The sequence below is a fragment of the Chamaea fasciata genome, unplaced genomic scaffold, assembly GCF_029207755.1.
Source record: "Chamaea fasciata isolate MVZ Bird 193981 ecotype frontalis unplaced genomic scaffold, bChaFas1.0.hap1 SCAF_41, whole genome shotgun sequence".
NCBI lineage: Eukaryota > Metazoa > Chordata > Aves > Passeriformes > Sylviidae > Chamaea > Chamaea fasciata.
The window spans coordinates 1,477,603-1,493,597 of NW_027094126.1; the positions used below are offsets into that span (position 1 = coordinate 1,477,603).

The 15,995-nt window shown below is 63.6% G+C and overlaps 1 protein-coding gene across 1 annotated transcript in view; it reads right to left on the minus strand.

Moving 5' to 3' along the window:
* Positions 1-377: 377 nt before the first annotated feature.
* Positions 378-15,995, minus strand: part of COL2A1 (collagen type II alpha 1 chain) — a 16,610-nt gene continuing 992 nt past the window's right edge. The window contains exons 2-54 of the mRNA XM_066207289.1: positions 15,959-15,992; positions 15,288-15,304; positions 14,995-15,027; positions 14,841-14,873; positions 14,672-14,725; positions 14,309-14,409; positions 13,932-13,996; positions 13,630-13,676; positions 13,493-13,546; positions 13,342-13,395; positions 13,169-13,222; positions 13,035-13,088; positions 12,889-12,942; positions 12,708-12,752; positions 12,554-12,607; positions 12,379-12,423; positions 12,207-12,260; positions 12,028-12,126; positions 11,856-11,900; positions 11,396-11,494; positions 11,017-11,070; positions 9,949-10,056; positions 9,772-9,825; positions 9,553-9,651; positions 8,947-9,000; positions 8,676-8,774; positions 8,540-8,593; positions 8,328-8,381; positions 8,086-8,139; positions 7,934-7,987; positions 7,800-7,844; positions 7,248-7,346; positions 7,055-7,162; positions 6,913-6,966; positions 6,684-6,737; positions 6,411-6,464; positions 6,275-6,328; positions 6,092-6,199; positions 5,920-5,973; positions 5,793-5,846; positions 5,215-5,376; positions 5,028-5,135; positions 4,536-4,643; positions 4,304-4,357; positions 4,021-4,128; positions 3,583-3,636; positions 3,370-3,477; positions 3,207-3,260; positions 2,981-3,088; positions 2,477-2,765; positions 2,073-2,260; positions 1,411-1,653; positions 378-1,062 (exon numbers count right to left, since the gene is read on the minus strand). Of these exons, the coding sequence (XP_066063386.1) occupies positions 916-1,062; positions 1,411-1,653; positions 2,073-2,260; positions 2,477-2,765; positions 2,981-3,088; positions 3,207-3,260; positions 3,370-3,477; positions 3,583-3,636; positions 4,021-4,128; positions 4,304-4,357; positions 4,536-4,643; positions 5,028-5,135; positions 5,215-5,376; positions 5,793-5,846; positions 5,920-5,973; positions 6,092-6,199; positions 6,275-6,328; positions 6,411-6,464; positions 6,684-6,737; positions 6,913-6,966; positions 7,055-7,162; positions 7,248-7,346; positions 7,800-7,844; positions 7,934-7,987; positions 8,086-8,139; positions 8,328-8,381; positions 8,540-8,593; positions 8,676-8,774; positions 8,947-9,000; positions 9,553-9,651; positions 9,772-9,825; positions 9,949-10,056; positions 11,017-11,070; positions 11,396-11,494; positions 11,856-11,900; positions 12,028-12,126; positions 12,207-12,260; positions 12,379-12,423; positions 12,554-12,607; positions 12,708-12,752; positions 12,889-12,942; positions 13,035-13,088; positions 13,169-13,222; positions 13,342-13,395; positions 13,493-13,546; positions 13,630-13,676; positions 13,932-13,996; positions 14,309-14,409; positions 14,672-14,725; positions 14,841-14,873; positions 14,995-15,027; positions 15,288-15,304; positions 15,959-15,992 (4,194 nt within the window). The 3' untranslated portion in view covers positions 378-915. The remainder of the gene's footprint in view (positions 1,063-1,410; positions 1,654-2,072; positions 2,261-2,476; positions 2,766-2,980; positions 3,089-3,206; positions 3,261-3,369; positions 3,478-3,582; positions 3,637-4,020; positions 4,129-4,303; positions 4,358-4,535; positions 4,644-5,027; positions 5,136-5,214; positions 5,377-5,792; positions 5,847-5,919; positions 5,974-6,091; positions 6,200-6,274; positions 6,329-6,410; positions 6,465-6,683; positions 6,738-6,912; positions 6,967-7,054; positions 7,163-7,247; positions 7,347-7,799; positions 7,845-7,933; positions 7,988-8,085; positions 8,140-8,327; positions 8,382-8,539; positions 8,594-8,675; positions 8,775-8,946; positions 9,001-9,552; positions 9,652-9,771; positions 9,826-9,948; positions 10,057-11,016; positions 11,071-11,395; positions 11,495-11,855; positions 11,901-12,027; positions 12,127-12,206; positions 12,261-12,378; positions 12,424-12,553; positions 12,608-12,707; positions 12,753-12,888; positions 12,943-13,034; positions 13,089-13,168; positions 13,223-13,341; positions 13,396-13,492; positions 13,547-13,629; positions 13,677-13,931; positions 13,997-14,308; positions 14,410-14,671; positions 14,726-14,840; positions 14,874-14,994; positions 15,028-15,287; positions 15,305-15,958; positions 15,993-15,995) is intronic.

Sequence of the window (15,995 nt, forward strand, 5' to 3'; positions counted from 1 at the left end):
CGTGGGGAGGAGGGGACAGCCACCCCTTGCCCTGGTGGCTCCGGGATTGTCCCAATCCTAATTGTTGGAGAATTCCACAACTGAACCTCCGGCTTTTCTAAGATTTTCCAATTCAACATTTTTTTCTCTCAAAGTTTTCTGTTTTCTTTTTTTGGTTCTTTTAGGGGGGGATTCCCTCCCCCCCACCTTTCCCCCCTTAGTTTGAAGTATCCCAACCCAAAAAATGTGCAGTTTTAACCCAAAATTAGGATTTTGAAGGGATTTTTTCCCAGCCTAAAGAACTTCATAGTGGTTGAAATGGAGAGGAAATATTTGAATCACTGCAAACACCACCACCCCCCAAAAAAAAGACTCAACTCAAAATTTACTTTCCACCAAAAGTTTTTTTTTTGATTTTTTTTCATTTTATACCAACAGATGTTAAAAAATACAGACTTGTTTTACAAGAATAGCACCATTTTTTGATTTTTTTTTTGTGTGTTTTTTTAACTCATATTATACATGAACACTCCTGCTGGGGGGAAAGGGAAAATTTGGGGTGAGGAGGGGATTTTTGATACCTGGATTTCTGAAATCCCATCTTTTTCAGGGAAAAAGGGATCACTGACATTCCCACCTCCACCTGACCTCAAAAACAGGTCTTCCAGGAAGAGAATAAATAAATATTAATGGGTTTTTCCTTTGATTCTGGTGTTGGGATGAGGTGGTTGCTCCCTGATTCGGGGTGAGCCCTTCAGTGCAGAACTTCTCAGCTCCTTTTTGGGGTGGATCCCGTTTATTGTGGGTTTTTTTTTTTTTTTCTTTTTTTTAAGGAATTGGGCCGGGCTTTTTAAAAAAAAACAAAAACCAAACCAACAAACAAAACCCACGACAAGCAAAAACAAACAACCACACCAAAAAAATCCTTTTTTTTTTTTACAAGAAGCAGACGGGGCCGAGGTCGACCCCAAACTCCTGCTCGGGTCCCCCAATGTCCATAGGTGCAATGTCCACGATGGGCAGGCGCGAGGTCTTCTGCGAGCGGTACTCGATGACAGTCCTGCCCCACTTCCCGGTGTGTTTCTGAGGGGAAAATGGGCAAAAATGGGGTTATTTCATCCTCCAGAACCTTCCCAATCCCAGTTTGAGCCCCATTTCATCATTAAACCCAGAGGGGCCCCGTTCCCCCGTGTGTTTCTGAGGGGAAAACATTGGAAGATGGGGTTTGGAGTGCCCACCCTGGACCACCAGGGCCAGCTGGAGGTGTTACACAACGCCTGGTGGCGCTTGGTGACAAGATCTGTCACCTCACGGGCTGTCCTCGCTGACCTCCGAGGTTTCCCCCAACCTCGTTAACCCCATGATTTCCCAGATCCCGCCCCAATTTCCCCGCTCGCTCCCCGATGTCCCCGCTCGCTCCCCAGCACGCACCGTGCAGCCGTCCTCCAGCACGCTGTAGGTGAACCTGCTGTTGCCCTCGGCGCGGATCTCCACGTCGTTGGAGCCCTGGATGAGCAGCGCCTTCCTCAGGCTGCCCGACTCCTCGTCCAGGTAGGCCACGCTGTTGCGACAGTGGTAGGTGACGTTCTGGGAGCCCTCGGTGGACAGCAGCCTCAGGAAGGTCATCTGGATGTTGGCCGTGTTGGGCGCCAGGTCCTCAGCGCCGTAGCTGAACTGCAGGGAGGAGGGAGGCTTTCAGATGGCTTTTTTGGGGGGTCTGGGGGGGAATTTCCAGGGTTTGCTTTCCCACAGGGGTGTAGGTGTCATGGCCTGGTGCCAAGATTTCCACGGGAGTCTCTAAATCAACCAGTTCTGATCCAAACGCCATCTATTTCACCCCAAGGAGGGACACAACTCTAACTTTTCCATAAAATCCCCTAAAACAACCAGTTGCGATTCAACCACCACCAATTCTAAGCCCAGGATGGACATCAGCGCCAAGATTTCCACATAGTCTCCGAGTCACCCAATATCTGATAGAACCACCACGAATTTCACCCCAAGGAAGGAGATCAGCTCCACCTTTTCTGCAACCCTGCACCCCAGCCCTTTTCCCCGTTTGTTCTCCAGGCCCATCCCGGCCGGACACCCACGTGGAAGCCGCCGTTGATGGTCTCGCCGAACCAGACGTGCTTCTTCTCCTTGGCTTTGCTGCTCCACCAGTTCTTCCTGGGGATGCTGCCGGGGCTGGGGTACACGCACGTCTCCCCCGTGGCCATGTTGCAGAAGACCTTGATGGCGTCCAGGGTGCAGCCCTGGTTGGGGTCGATCCAGTAATCGCCTGCGGCCGGAGGGAGCGGAGTGAGTGACCGCCCGGTGGTGGGGGCAGCAAGGAGGTCAGTGCGGCCCTTGGTGTCCGGGGGGGTGGTGGAGGGGACAAGGAGGACGGGGGGACACAGTGATGGAGGCCAGGATGGACACAGGGATGGACACAGATGGACACAGGGATGGAGGCAGGGATGGACACAGATGGGCACAGGGATGGAGCCTCTCTCACCGCTCTTCCAGTCGGGGTGGCAGAGTTTGATGTCTCGGCAGGTCCTGGCCGGGTTCTTGCGAGAGCCCTCAGGGCTGCGGATGCTTTCGATCTGGTTGTTGAGGGCCTTGAGGGTGGCGTCCACCTCGGCGTCGTGCGGCCGCAGCCCCGGCGCCGCCTCGTCCGCCCGCATGTAGCGCCCGGGGTCGGGGCCCTTCTCGGGCTGCCCCAGCCCCGCAAACGCCGACATGTCGATGCCGGTGCCGGGGGGCCCGGGCGGGCCAGGCGGGCCGGGGTTCCCGGGGGGGCCCTGCGGGAGGGAGGGGCGGTCATGGCGTGATCGGCTGGGGGTTGGATCCCCCTGCCCCGCTGGATCCCTCTGTCGCCCGCTGGATCCCCCCTGCCCCGCTGGATCCTTCCCCTCCTGGATCTCCCCGCCCTGCAGGATCCCTCTCCCCGCAGGATGCCTCCACTCCTGCATCTCCTCTCCCCCGCAGGATCCCTCTCCCCCAGGTCCCCGCTCACTGCCGGGCCGGGCTCGCCGCTCCTCCCGCGGGGCCCAGGGGGGCCGATGGGTCCGGGCATTCCATTGGAGCCGTCCTTTCCCGAGGGGCCCACGGGGCCGGGGGGACCCTGAGAAACCCCAAAAAGGGCTCAGGGCACAGCAGGGGTGGGGCTGCCACCCCCAGGCATGACACCGGTCCAGGGGCGCCTCCTTTTCCCCTTCTCCTCCCAAAATCCCAGGACTTACCCTGGGTCCGGAGGGACCTGCGGGCCCGGCAGCACCCTGGTCTCCAGAAGGACCCTGGGGAGGATGGGAGGGTGAAGGATTTGGGGTCCCACGGGAGATGTGGGATTTGGGGTGTGGGACGTGGGATCTATGGGGGGCTGTGATCCCAAATCCCGGCACTTACCGGGGGCCCGGGCAGCCCCTGGAGCCCGGTGAAGCCCCGGTGCCCCTTCAGGCCGCGCTCGCCGGCCTCGCCCGCCTCGCCTTTGTCACCGCGCGGGCCCTGGGGACCCTGCAGGGGGACACGGCGGGTCAGGGGTGGGGGCGATCCCAAAACGGGACCCCAAACCGGGATCCCAAACCGGGATCCTCGGAATTCCAGGTGGGAATCACTCACCGGCATCCCCCGAGCGCCAGCGGGGCCGGAGGGACCCATGGGACCCTGAGCACCCTGTGGGAGAAAGGAAGGGAGTCAAAAACAGCAGGAATGGAACTTGGGATTTGAGGTGTGGAAATATGGGGTGTGGGATTTGGGATTTGAGTTGTGGCATTTAGTGTTCCCAGCTGCCCAGCGCACTGCAGATATTCCCGGTTTTATCTCCGGGGATTCCAGGATCATTCCCAGTTTTATCTCCTGGAGTTCCCGGCTCATTCCCAGTTCCAGCTCCTGGAGCTCCCAGGCAGATCCCAAACCAGGCTCCCAGGAATCCTCAGGAAGACGCTCAGAGCTGCTTCCTGGTGCCATTCCCAGATGATCCCAAACAGTTCCATGCCCAGGATTTGGGATGATTCCTGGTAATTCCAGTCTCCCCCCACCCCGGCATGTCCCGCTCACCGTCTCTCCTCTGTCTCCCTGTTTTCCAGTGGGTCCCACGGGGCCGGGAGCGCCGGGAGCACCGGGAGCACCGGGAGCACCCACGGGGCCAGTCTCACCACGATCACCCTGTGAACGGAGAATGGGGTCAGGAACCATGGGAATTCCGGCTCTTGTTTAGGACCAGGAGAAATCCGGGACAAGGGAATGGCGTCAGGAATTCTGGCTCTGGGATGGGGGCAAGCACAGGGTTAACGGGAGATCCCGGGAATTCCGGTGCTCGAGAAATCCGGGATGAGCTCACCTTCACTCCAGCCGCCCCATCCCTGCCCGGGGGTCCATCGGAGCCTGGATTTCCCTGGGAAAAGAGGAGGAATTCAGCTTTTGCCTTTGGGATGGGGGGAAAACTCCTTTCTCCAGGCAAAATCTTACGGTGAAAACGCACCAGGATTTCTGGGATCAACCTTAGGGCTGTCCCCACCCAGGATCAGCCAGGGATGCATTCTGGATATTCCAGACATTCTCAATTTTCCTACCTCCCTGCCGGGCTCTCCGGCTGGCCCTGTCAACCCGGGGGGTCCCACAGGCCCGGGGGGTCCCCGGTCACCGGCAGATCCAGGTGCTCCCTGTTTTCCAGGCTCTCCCTAAAAAAAAAACGGGAAGACCCCGTGAGTGACTCCGGGATGAGGGGTTGCTGCTCCAAGGGCAGGAAAAGATCAGACTGGGGCTTTTCTCCTCTTTTCCGTGTGTCCCTCGGGATTGTGGAATCGCGGGATTTTCTGTATGGAAAACGCGTCACGCTGCTTTGGTGCATGGCCCTGTCAGTGGGGAAAAGCCTTGGGAGACTTTGGGACTTTTTTTGGCATGGCTCAAAGAGCTGCGATCCCAAAAACACCGAGATGGGGATGAGCAGCTTCCACCAATCCCCACCCTCCCGAAATCCTTCCGCGCCACGGAATTGTCTCTGACGAGCTCCCATTTCTTCCCAGACTGTGGGGATTTGGGGGTTTTTTTAGGGTTTCGCTCACCGAGGGCCCGGGCAGCCCCGGGAATCCGCGCTCCCCACGCTGCCCCGGCAGCCCCACGATGCCGCGCTGTCCTGCCAGCCCCTGGGGGCCGGGGGGACCGTCCGGACCCTGCGGGGACACGAAGGGGGTCAGCGCCACTCGGGGGGGTGGCAGAGGGTCCGGGGGGGTGTCCCCAAATCCCAAATACCGCAGGGCCGTCCTCGCCGGGCTCGCCCTTCTCGCCGGGGGGGCCGGCGGGGCCCTGCAGCCCCGGGTCCCCCGCTCGGCCTGGGGGTCCCGCGTCGCCCCGGGCGCCCTTGGGGCCGTCCTTGCCCGCGGAGCCGGGGGGCCCGGGGGGGCCGGGGTTACCCTGCAGGAGAGATCGGGGTTAGAGGGGACTCAGGAGGGGTTTCCATAGTCCTGATCCATCCCTGACCCATTCCCAATCCCAGTCCTGGTGCTGTGAGGGGATTAGGGAGCACTGGCAATGTCCCTTTGGAAGGGGTGGCCGGTGGCACCCAGGGGTGGCTGGTGGCACCCAGGGGTGGCTTTGCTTTGGGGACATCATGGGGAGCAGCGGCTGCCTGGCCCCTGCAACTGGGGGTCAGTGATCCCGGCTGATCCCGACTGTCCTGAGTGATCCCAGCGCTTCCTGAGGGATCGCAACTGTCCCAAAAGATCCCAGTGATCCCAACTGTCCGGGGCAATCCCAGATCTTCCCAAGCGATCCTGGCTGCTCCGAGTGACCCCAGTTTCCCCCAGTGACCCCAGTTGCCCCCAACTCACGTTGGGGCCGGGGGGTCCGACACGTCCGGCAGCTCCGGGGAATCCGGTGGCTCCCTGGGGATGGAGGCGAGAGGGGCTCAGACCCTGCCCCTGCCCCATTCCCCTCCCACAATCCCCCCACACTCACCGGCGGTCCCTGAGCGCCCCGGGCTCCTTTGGGACCGGTGACACCAGTGGGACCCTGGGACGAGGCAGAAAATCGATCAGCACAGTCAGGACCCAGAGACTCCTGGAATTCCCGGGATGAGGGACCCCCGCCAGGGCTCAGGCACAATTCTGGGGGTCCCGGCTGGACCCACCTGCGGTCCAGGAGCCCCGGAGGGGCCCTGAGGCCCGGGGGCTCCGGCGTCGCCCTTCTGGCCGGGCTCCCCCTGCTCGCCCTTGGCTCCAGGCTGGCCATCGGCGCCCTGGGAGAGAGCCACGGTCAGTGCTCAGCGGCCACTGGGGACACTGGGACGGACTTTTTGGCGGACAGAACTCACCGGGGGTCCGGCAAACCCAGCAGGGCCAGGGGCTCCGGGCTCTCCGCGCTCTCCCTGTGGGGGAAATGGGGTGAAAATCACGGGAATGGGGCAAATGCGGCACCGGCAGCACTGTGGGGGGACAGGTGGCACTTACGGGGGCACCGCGGGCACCGGCAGCTCCAGACGGGCCCGGGGGGCCAGACTCGCCCTGGAAAGGAAGGAGAGGGAGTTGTGGGGGATGGATGGGTCTGCCCCGGGGATCAGGTGGGATCTGCCCCGGGGATCGGGTGGGATCTGCCCCAGGGATTGGGTGGGATCTGCCCCAGGGATCGGGTGGGATCCACCCCGAGGAACAGGTGGGATCCATCCCAGAGATTGGGTGGCATCCGTCCCCGTGGGAGCAGTGGCGGGGCCACCCCGGTCTCACCTTCTCACCGTTGGGGCCAGCGGGGCCGGGGGGGCCGATGGGGCCGGTCAGACCCTGTGGGGACAGAGGGGACAGTGAGGTCACTGGGAGGGGCCCTGGGTGGCCACCACGGACACCCCTCAGCGGCCACCATGAGGATGAGGCCACAGGAGTGTCCCCGGGTGGCCACCATGAGCACCCCTGGCTGACCACCATGAGTGCCCACCCACCCTGTCCCCGTCCCACTCACGCGAGCTCCGTCTTTTCCGGGGGCTCCCTCGGGTCCCTTCTCTCCGACGTCTCCCTGTGGGGCAGGACAGGGCCAGCGTGAGCCCAGCCGAGCCCTGGTGGCACTGCTGGCACCCCGTGAACCCCACGTCACCGTCACTCACCCTGTCCCCCTTGGGACCGGCGATGCCGGCGGCTCCTCTCTCCCCGGGCATCCCCTGCAGCCCCGGGGGTCCCTGGGCGCCGTTGGGGCCGGCGGGGCCGGTGGCACCCTAAAACAGCAAAGGGACATTATTGGGGTGTCACCCCCCGTGGTGGCACCGGGCCAAGCCGGCGCTGTCCCCACGTGTCACCCACCTTGGGTCCGTCGGTGCCGGGGGTGCCGGGGAGGCCGCGGGGCCCCTGCAGGCCCTGGGCGCCGGGAGAGCCGCGCTCGCCGGGGAAGCCGCGCTCGCCCTGGGGACAGCGGGGACAGCTCAGCACGGGCACGGGGACACCGGGGACACCGGGGACACCGGGGACACCGGGGACACCGGGGACACCGGCACGGGTGGCACTAGGGCGGGTGGGCAGGGCATCGTCCCACGCTGCCCTGGAGGGACTGGGATGGACTGGGAGGGGACTGGGAGGGGACTGGGATGGACTGGGAGGGGACTGGGAGGGGACTGGGATGGACTGGGAGGGGACTGGGATGGACTGGGAGGGGACTGGGAGGGACTGGGAGGGGACTGGGATCACAACCCGCATGGAGCTGGTGGCTTTGGGTGAAGACAACCAGGCCCTGGGACCCCCCAAAGTCCCCGTGGGGTGAACACGTCCCCGGGCTGGGAGGACAGGTGACACTGGGATCCCCCAAAGTCCCCCACAGGTGACACTCTGGGACTCCCCCAGGTGACAGGTGACACTTACCCTGGGACCCACGAGCCCGGGGGCTCCAGCTTCTCCAGGAACGCCCTGTGGAAGGGGGACAGACGGGTTTGGGGTCAGGCCTGGGGGATTTGGGGGATCCTGATCCCACCTGGGGGGGACAGGGGGTCTCTCACCTGATCTCCGGGTTTGCCGCTCTCGCCAGGGGGACCTGGTGGCCCTGGCAGCCCCTGGGAGGGGACAGGAGCCACGTGAGAACAGTGACAGCGAGAGCCCGGGGGTTGGGGTGGCGTCACCCCGACCCCAAACCCCGAATCCCCGTGCTCACCTGGAAGCCGGAGGGGCCGGGGGCTCCTTGCTCTCCCCTCTCCCCTGCCGGGCCCTGTGGGATGGACGCTGCTCAAGGACTCCAAAAACCTCTGGGATTTCAGACTTCCCCCAGCCCAAGATTTTGGGGATCCCACAAGCCCCAGCACCACAAGGGCTGGGGATCTGTGGGTTTTGGGATCCCCCAGCAGATCCAACTTTGGGATTTTTGCCCCAGTCCCGAGCTCGCCCCGTTGCACTCACGGCAGGTCCCGGGGGGCCGGCGGCTCCGGTCTCTCCGTCCTTGCCAGGAAGTCCCTATGGAGAAGGGAAACCCCATTGAGCCCCAAATCCCATAAATCCCATTCCCCCCATTCCCCCCCTTCCCATGCCTCAGTTTCCCCCCCTCAGGGACTTTTAGATGGAATGGCACCAAAATGTGAATTTTTGGGGTTTGTGGGGGCAGAAAACCTCACCCTCAGCCCCGGCGCTCCAGGGAGTCCTTTTTCACCGGCTTTTCCAGGCTCACCCTACAAAAGGTAGGAGGATTTGGGGTTCCAGCCCCAGGCAGAATTCCCAGGAGTGTTTAGAGGAAAAAGGGTCTGTACTCACATTGGCACCTTTGGGACCAGGGAACCCCATAACGCCAGGCTGGCCCCGAGCCCCCTGGGGACCGGGGGGTCCAGGGCGACCGTCCTCGCCAGGGGCACCCTGTGGGGACAGCGGGGTCAGCGGGGACAGGAGCCCACCCCAAACCCCAAACACCTCCAAACAACCCCAAACCCCAAACCGCCCCAAACCATCCCAAACCCCGAACAACACCAAACTCCAAACCCAGAACAAACACCAAACAACCCCAATCCCTTAATGGGGTGTCACTCACTGTGGGGCCGACTTTGCCTTGGGGCCCGGCGTCCCCAGGGCGTCCCGTGAGACCCTGTGGGAACAAAAAGGGTTTGGGGACATCCCCCAGTGTGGGGGGCCTGACCCCATGGCCAAGGGGTGACCCCAAAGGGCACCTGTGCTCCCCACAAAGAGCAGGGAACCCCAAGAAGGATATTTGGGAACCTCAAATGCACCTTGGGAATCCCAAAGAGCATCTGAATTAGCAGAGACTATCTTAATTAACCCCAAAGTTTCTTAATTAGCACCAAAGAACACCAAGCACAACCCCAAAAAAGGTCTTAATGCCAAAGGGCATCTTGGCTAACCCCAAAAGGACCTTATTGATGCCCAAAGCTCCTTGACCAGCCCCCAAATCACCTTAAACCAATCCCAAAATCACCTTAGTGACCCAAAAAACATCTTAACCACCCCCAAAACCACCCTTACCAACCCCAAAAGCATGTTAGTGATGCCAAACCCACCTTAACCACCTCCCAAATCACTTCATTGACCCTGAAAGCGCCATAACCAACCCCAACCACCCCCATCCAGACCCCACAGGTGCCCCCCTGTCCCCGTTTTTGGGGTCACAGCTGTCCCTCACCCTGGCTCCGGGCAGGCCGGGCTCTCCGGGGCGTCCGGGGTCACCGGTGGCTCCTTTGGGGCCGGCCAGGCCAGCGGGGCCGCGCTCGCCCGGGGCCCCCTGTGTGTGTGGGGGGGGGGATTTGGGGTCAGTTCGGGGGATTTGGGGTCAGTTCGGGGGATTTGGGGTCAGTTTGGGGTTTGTCAGCCCCGGGACACCCCGGTGTCCCCAGAGTCCCACCTTGGGGCCGGCCAGCCCATCCTGCCCGGGGAAGCCGCGGTTGCCAGGAGCGCCCTGTGGGGGAAGATGGGATTTGTGGGGTCAGGGGAGGGTTTTAGGGTTGAGGGGAGGGGTTTTGAGATTGGGGTCAGTTCGTTGGGATCAGGGCTGGTTTTTGGGGTCAAGGGCACCACAGACCCTCTCTCCAGGTGGCCCCAAAGGTCCGGCAGCTCCGGGTTCTCCACGGGCTCCTCTCTTCCCCTCCTCCCCGGCTGGTCCAGGGGCACCTTGGGGTCCTGCGGGGCCCTGAGGAAGAGGAGGAGAAGTGGTGACAAGGAGCCTTCATCCCCTCTCCAGCCCCCCCGGGGACAAATCCCATAAATCCGAGTCCCCCTTGTGTCCCCCTCGTGTCCTGCTGGCGCCGGGGCTCGGCAGGGCCCCATTGATGGTGGTTAATGAGGCGAGGGGGGAATGTCCGCAAGGGGGGACACGCGAACACTGCGGCCATTGTCCCGCTGTCCCCCCAGCCACTGTCCCCCTGTGGGAGGGGGACGCTGCCCCTCAAGGGGCCTCGTTAGGGGAACGGCTCGTTAGGGCCGAGGAGGCGCCAGAGGGGAGAGAGGGGCCAGGGATGGACACTGGGGTGGGGATGGACCCTCAGGGGGGCAGTGAGGGGTCAGGGGGTTACACTCGAGTGGTCAGTGAGGGCCCGGGATGGGCCCCTGGGTGGGCAGTGAGGGGCTGGGGATGGACACTGGGATGGGGATGGACGCTGGGATGGTCACTGGGATGGGCAGTGAGGGGCTGGGGGTGGACACTGGGATGGGGATGGACACTGGGATGGTCACTGGGATGGGCAGTGAGGGGCTGGGGATGGACACTGGGATGGGGATGGACACTGGGATGGTCACTGGGATGGGCAGTGAGGGGCTGGGGGTGGACACTGGGATGGGGATGGACACTGGGATGGTCACTGGGATGGGCATTGAGGGGCTGGGGATGGACACTGGGATGGGGATGGACACTGGGATGGTCACTGGGATGGGCAGTGAGGGGCTGGGGATGGACACTGGGATGGGGATGGACACTGGGATGGTCACTGGGATGGGCAGTGAGGGGCTGGGGGTGGACACTGGGATGGGGATGGACACTGGGATGGTCACTGGGATGGACAGTGAGGGGCTGGGGGTGGACACTCAGTGGACAGTGAGGGCCAGGACTGGACCCCCGGCCAGGGGCTCTGGGTGTCCCCCAGCCCGGACTCACCGTCTCGCCCTTGGGTCCCTGCTCGCCTTTGAATCCCGCGATGCCGGGTTCGCCCTGGGGAGGGGGCACAATGTCACAGCATCCCCACGGCTGTCCCCACGCCGTCCCCGGCCTGGTGTCCAGGTCCTTGTCCCCATCCCAACCCATCCCCCTTAGCGGTCAGGGCCGGGTGACCCTGGAGTGACCCCGAAATGACCCGGGAGTGACTTTGGGGAGGGGACACCCGAAGGGGGAAGGTGCGAAGGGGGCGTGGTCTGTGCCAGAAGGGGCGTGGTCGTCCACGGGCAGGTGGGCGTGGCCAATGGGCGCGGCGCGGTCGGTGTCCGGGGCGCGGTCACTGGGCGTGGCCGGGTCCCCGCGGGGACATCGGGGGTCTCACCGTCTGTCCCTTGGGGCCCAGCGGGCCGGTGGCTCCCTGGGGTCCGGGTGGACCGCGGGGGCCGGGGAATCCTGGAGCGCCGGCGATGCCCGGAGCGCCCTGCGGACAGCGGGGACGTCAGGGACTCCGCAAATGTCCCCTCAGTGTCCCCAGTGTCCTCCCCTCTGCCGGCAGTTCCTGTCCCCCAGCAGCTCAAATCCCACCCTGTCCCCCTGCACTGGGGGACATCCCAGTGTCCCCCAATAATCCCCCAGCAACCCCCCCCGTGTCCCCACACATCTCCCTGTCCTCCAGTGTCCCCCATCCCTGAGTGCCCCACGATCCTCAGGAGACCCAAATGTCCCCAGATCCCTCAGCACCTGCTCCTCAGCCCAGGCCAGTCCCTGTCCCCATCGGCAGGGGCTCACTGGGACACCCCATCCCCATCCCTGTCCCCACCCCTGTCCCTGTCCCCGCTCACCGCCGATCCTTTCGCGCCGGGGATGCCATCGGTCCCTGGGTTCCCCTACAAGCAGACCCCGCTGAGCTCCGTGCCTCAGTTTCCCCGGATCCCACCCTGTCCCCGCCGCTCCCAGCTCAGGGGACAGCGCGGGGGGACAAAGCCACCAGGGCGAGGGGACACGGGGACTTACGGGAGCGCCGGCGGGGCCGGGTGAACCGGGGGTCCCGGATTCTCCGCGGGGCCCCTGGGCACCCTCGGGTCCTCGCGCTCCGGTGGGTCCCGCTTCACCCTGGGCGGGAGGTGACAAAGAGGTTTAGGGGTGACATCGGGACCCTCCTGTCCCCACCGGGACCATCCCCGTCCCCTCACCTTGGAGCCGGGGGCGCCGGGGAAGCCGGGGGCTCCTGCGGGGCCGACGGGACCCTGGGGGCGAGAGGAGCATGAGGGTCCCCCCGGGCTCCGGGGGGCCTTGGGGGACCCCACTGTCCCCTCGGGGGGGTGACACAAGGGCCGGGGACGCGCCAACCCCCCCTGGACTTACTGGGGGTCCAGCTGGGCCTGGGAGGCCGTCGTTGCCACGAGCGCCCTGGGGGGAGACGGTGCCGGGGGTCACGGGGGGTCCCCAGGGCGGGGGACAGGTCCCCCCTGCCACCCCCAGGTGCCACCCGTGCCACAGGTGGCACTGCAGGTGACACCGCTGGTGACCCCGCACTCACCGCAGCGCCCGAGGGGCCCGGGCGTCCTCGCTCTCCGGGCAGCCCGCGGGGACCCTGTGGGGACAGAAGGTGACAGGTGAGGCCCGGGGGGCGCCGGCCCTTCCCGAGCCCACCCGGCCGTGCCTCAGTTTCCCCTCGCCAGCGCCGCACTCACCATGGGGCCAGGGGAGCCGTTCTCGCCGGGGGAGCCGGACTCGCCCTGCGGGGAGGGACAGAGGTGAGCACCGGGACGGTCCCCTGGTGTCACAGGGCCGGGGGACAGTCGCCCCAGCACGGGGATGGCCGCTGCACCCAGGGAATTGTCCCCAGCCCCAGGGACTGTCACCCCCTCTCACCTTGGCTCCAGGTGCTCCCGCCTCTCCCTTGGCGCCGTCCAGGCCGGGGTAGCCCTGGGGACAGGGACGCGGCGGGGCTGTGACAATGGCAGGGCCACTCCGGGGGACATAAGGGACACGGGGACAGGGAGGGGACACGCACTCACCCGGTGGCCTTTGACTCCGGGCAGGCCGGGGGTCCCGGGGAAGCCACGAGCGCCCTGCGGACGGTGAAGGGACAGTTGGGGACAGGGAGGGGACAGCGGTGGCTTTGTCGCGGAGCCACCGGTGCCACGCTCACCTGGGGGCCGGGGACGCCGCGGTCGCCGGATTTCCCGGGTTTGCCGGTCTCGCCCTGCGGGGGAAAAATGGGATTTTTGAGGGCCGGGGGACACAAAAAACGTCACCTTTTTGTCCCCTGCTCAGCCCGGCTTCGGCGGTACCAGCGGCTGAAACGTCACGAATGTCACTCACGTCGTCACCGGGTTTGCCAGGAGGTCCCGGAGGTCCCCGGGGACCCATCGGACCCTGAGGAGGACAAAGAGGGCGGCGGGTGAGCGGCAGCGGGGGCTGGCAGCGCGCCGCCTCCGGGGGGGGGGGCTTGGGGACATTTGGGGACACTCACAGCAGCGCCTGGTTCACCGGGCTCGCCGGGGTTGCCTTGGAATCCTTGGGGACCCTGCGGGGACAAGGTGACATCAGCGGGGGTGGCACCAGCCGGCCCGGACACCCCGAAATTTGAGGAGGGGGGGCGATACTTACAGGGGAGCCAGAGGGGCCGGGGGGGGCCAGCGGGGTCCCATGGGGCCCTAGAGGGACACGGCGATGTCACATGGAGTGGGGACACCCCCGAAGCCACCAAAGCGGGGGAGCCCCCAAACACTGGGGGTCCTGGAGTGCGGTCCCAAATGGGATCGGTCTGCAAGGGGAGGTGGGCAGGGGTTTGGGGCGAAATGAGGGAATTTAGGGGGGGTTGATGGGATTTGGGAGGAATTGAGGCGATCTGGGAGGGGGGTTGAGGAAATTTGAGGGGGTTTTGGGGCGGCGTTACCATGGGGCCCTGCATGACGCCCATCTGAGCCCCTCCAGCCTTCTCGTCGAAGCCCCCGGCCATCTGAGCCGCGAAGTTCTGCCAGGGAAAGGGGGCTCAGCACCCCAGACACCTCCCCAAAAAACCCCGTTTCCCCTCAAAAAAACCCCAGTTCTCATCAAAACCCCACAATTCTCATCCAAATCCCTGCTGCTGCACTCAGCACCACCCCAAATTCCCTCAAATCCCCCAACCCCCCTCAAGACCCTCCCCAAATCTCCTCCACCCCCCAATCACCTCAACCCCCCCTCAAAATCCCCTCCAAATCCCCCCAATTCCCACCAAAGTTCCATGAACCCCACCCCAATTCCCCTCAACCCCCAGACCCCATCTGCCTCCCCAGATACTCACCCCCCCCAAGCCGGAGGGTCCGGGGGTCCGGGGGGGCCGGGGGGGCCGGGATTTCCTGGAGTTCCGGGTTCCCCATCCCTGCCCCGGGGGCCGGGGGGGCCCTGCGATGGAGGGGACGAAAAAAGGGATTTTTGGGGGGGGGTCACAGAGGATTTGGGGGGGTTCCCAGGGGAATTCGGGGGGCTTGGGGGTCGCAGGGGCTTTTGTGGGTGTTTCCAGTTGATTTTGGGGTTTTTTTTTGGGAGGTCGAAGAGGATTTTAGGGTTTCTCAGAGGATTTTGGGAGGGCCACAGTGGATTTTTTGGGGATTTGGGGGGGTTCGCAGTGGATTTTTGGGGATTTTGGGGGGGGGTCCCCTCTCACCTTCTCACCCTTCTCGCCGCGGTCCCCTCGCTGTCCCTGCTCACCTGCGGGGCCCTGCGGGGGACGGGAGGAACAGGATGGGGGAGGGGGATCAGGAGTCCCCTCCCCCCACCCAAACCCCCCCTCTCCCAAAAATTCCAGAGATTTCCCGGCCTGGAGCCGCTCCCACCTGCGGGCCCGGGGGTCCTCGGGGTCCTACGACCTGCGGGGACACAAAGGGGAGGGCGACATCAGGGCTGGAGGGGGCCCGACCCCATTTTGGGGTTTTTCAGCCCCGCCCCTGCCCGCCCCAGCCCCGTTTCGGCGTCTCCGCCCCCACTCACATCTTTGATGTCACCGGGTTCACCTTTTTGTCCCTGTGAGGAGAAGCGAAGGGTGAGATCCCAAAACTGCCTCAAAATTCCTCACTCTGCCCCCCCCCGGGGCCCAAAACCGCCCCAAAATCCCTCTTTCTGCCCCCCAGGAATGAGCACAAAATCACCCCGAGAGATCCCCAAGGCAAAGCAAAGGATGAACCCAGAGACCCCAAAAACCACTCCAAAATTCCCTCCAAAGGGCCCCCGAAGCCCCAAAACCACCACGAAATTCGGGACAATTTTCCCCCAAATTCACTCACCTTGGGGCCGGGGTGCCCTGTAGGAAACCCCCCCAAAAAAAGAAAAAGAAAGAGAAATTAATGGAGAGGACACACGAATTTGGGGTGGGGGCAACACGAGGTGGCTCCGTCCTGGGAGGGCTGTTGGGCCAAACTGGGGGGCACTGGGGGCTCCCCCAAAGCAGCGAGGGGTTCTCGGGGAGCTCTTACGTGGCGGTTTGGAGGCTTTTGGGGGGTGCTCAACCCTTGAATCCCCCCCCAGCTGGGGCAGGGAAGGTTAAAAAAAGGCAACTTTTGGAGGTTTGAGGGAAGCGGATTTTGGGTTTTCCTCATTTCGGGGTGAAATCCCACAACTAGGAACCCGGATCGGGGTTTCTCTGGGGTTTCCATTAATTTTGGGGTGCATTCCTATAATTTCGGGGGATTTCCACCAAACCCCTTCTGCCAGGGGTGCAAAATCCCCTCCCACCACCTTTCCCCCCATTTTTTTTCTGTCTAAAACTCCCCAAAACCTCCAAATTTTCAACCAGGGCTAAAAACCTCGAGGATTTTTTTTCCCCTGGGGCCGATTTTCCCCCATTGCTTTGGGGTGAAGTTGCCTTTTCCCTGCGTTGCCGCATGGATGGGCGCCATCCATGGCCGGGTAATTTATTTATTAACTCGCTAATGAAGGGAAATAAATAAATTACAACCGCTGGGCTGCTCGGTGGGGCAAATGGGGCAGCACTC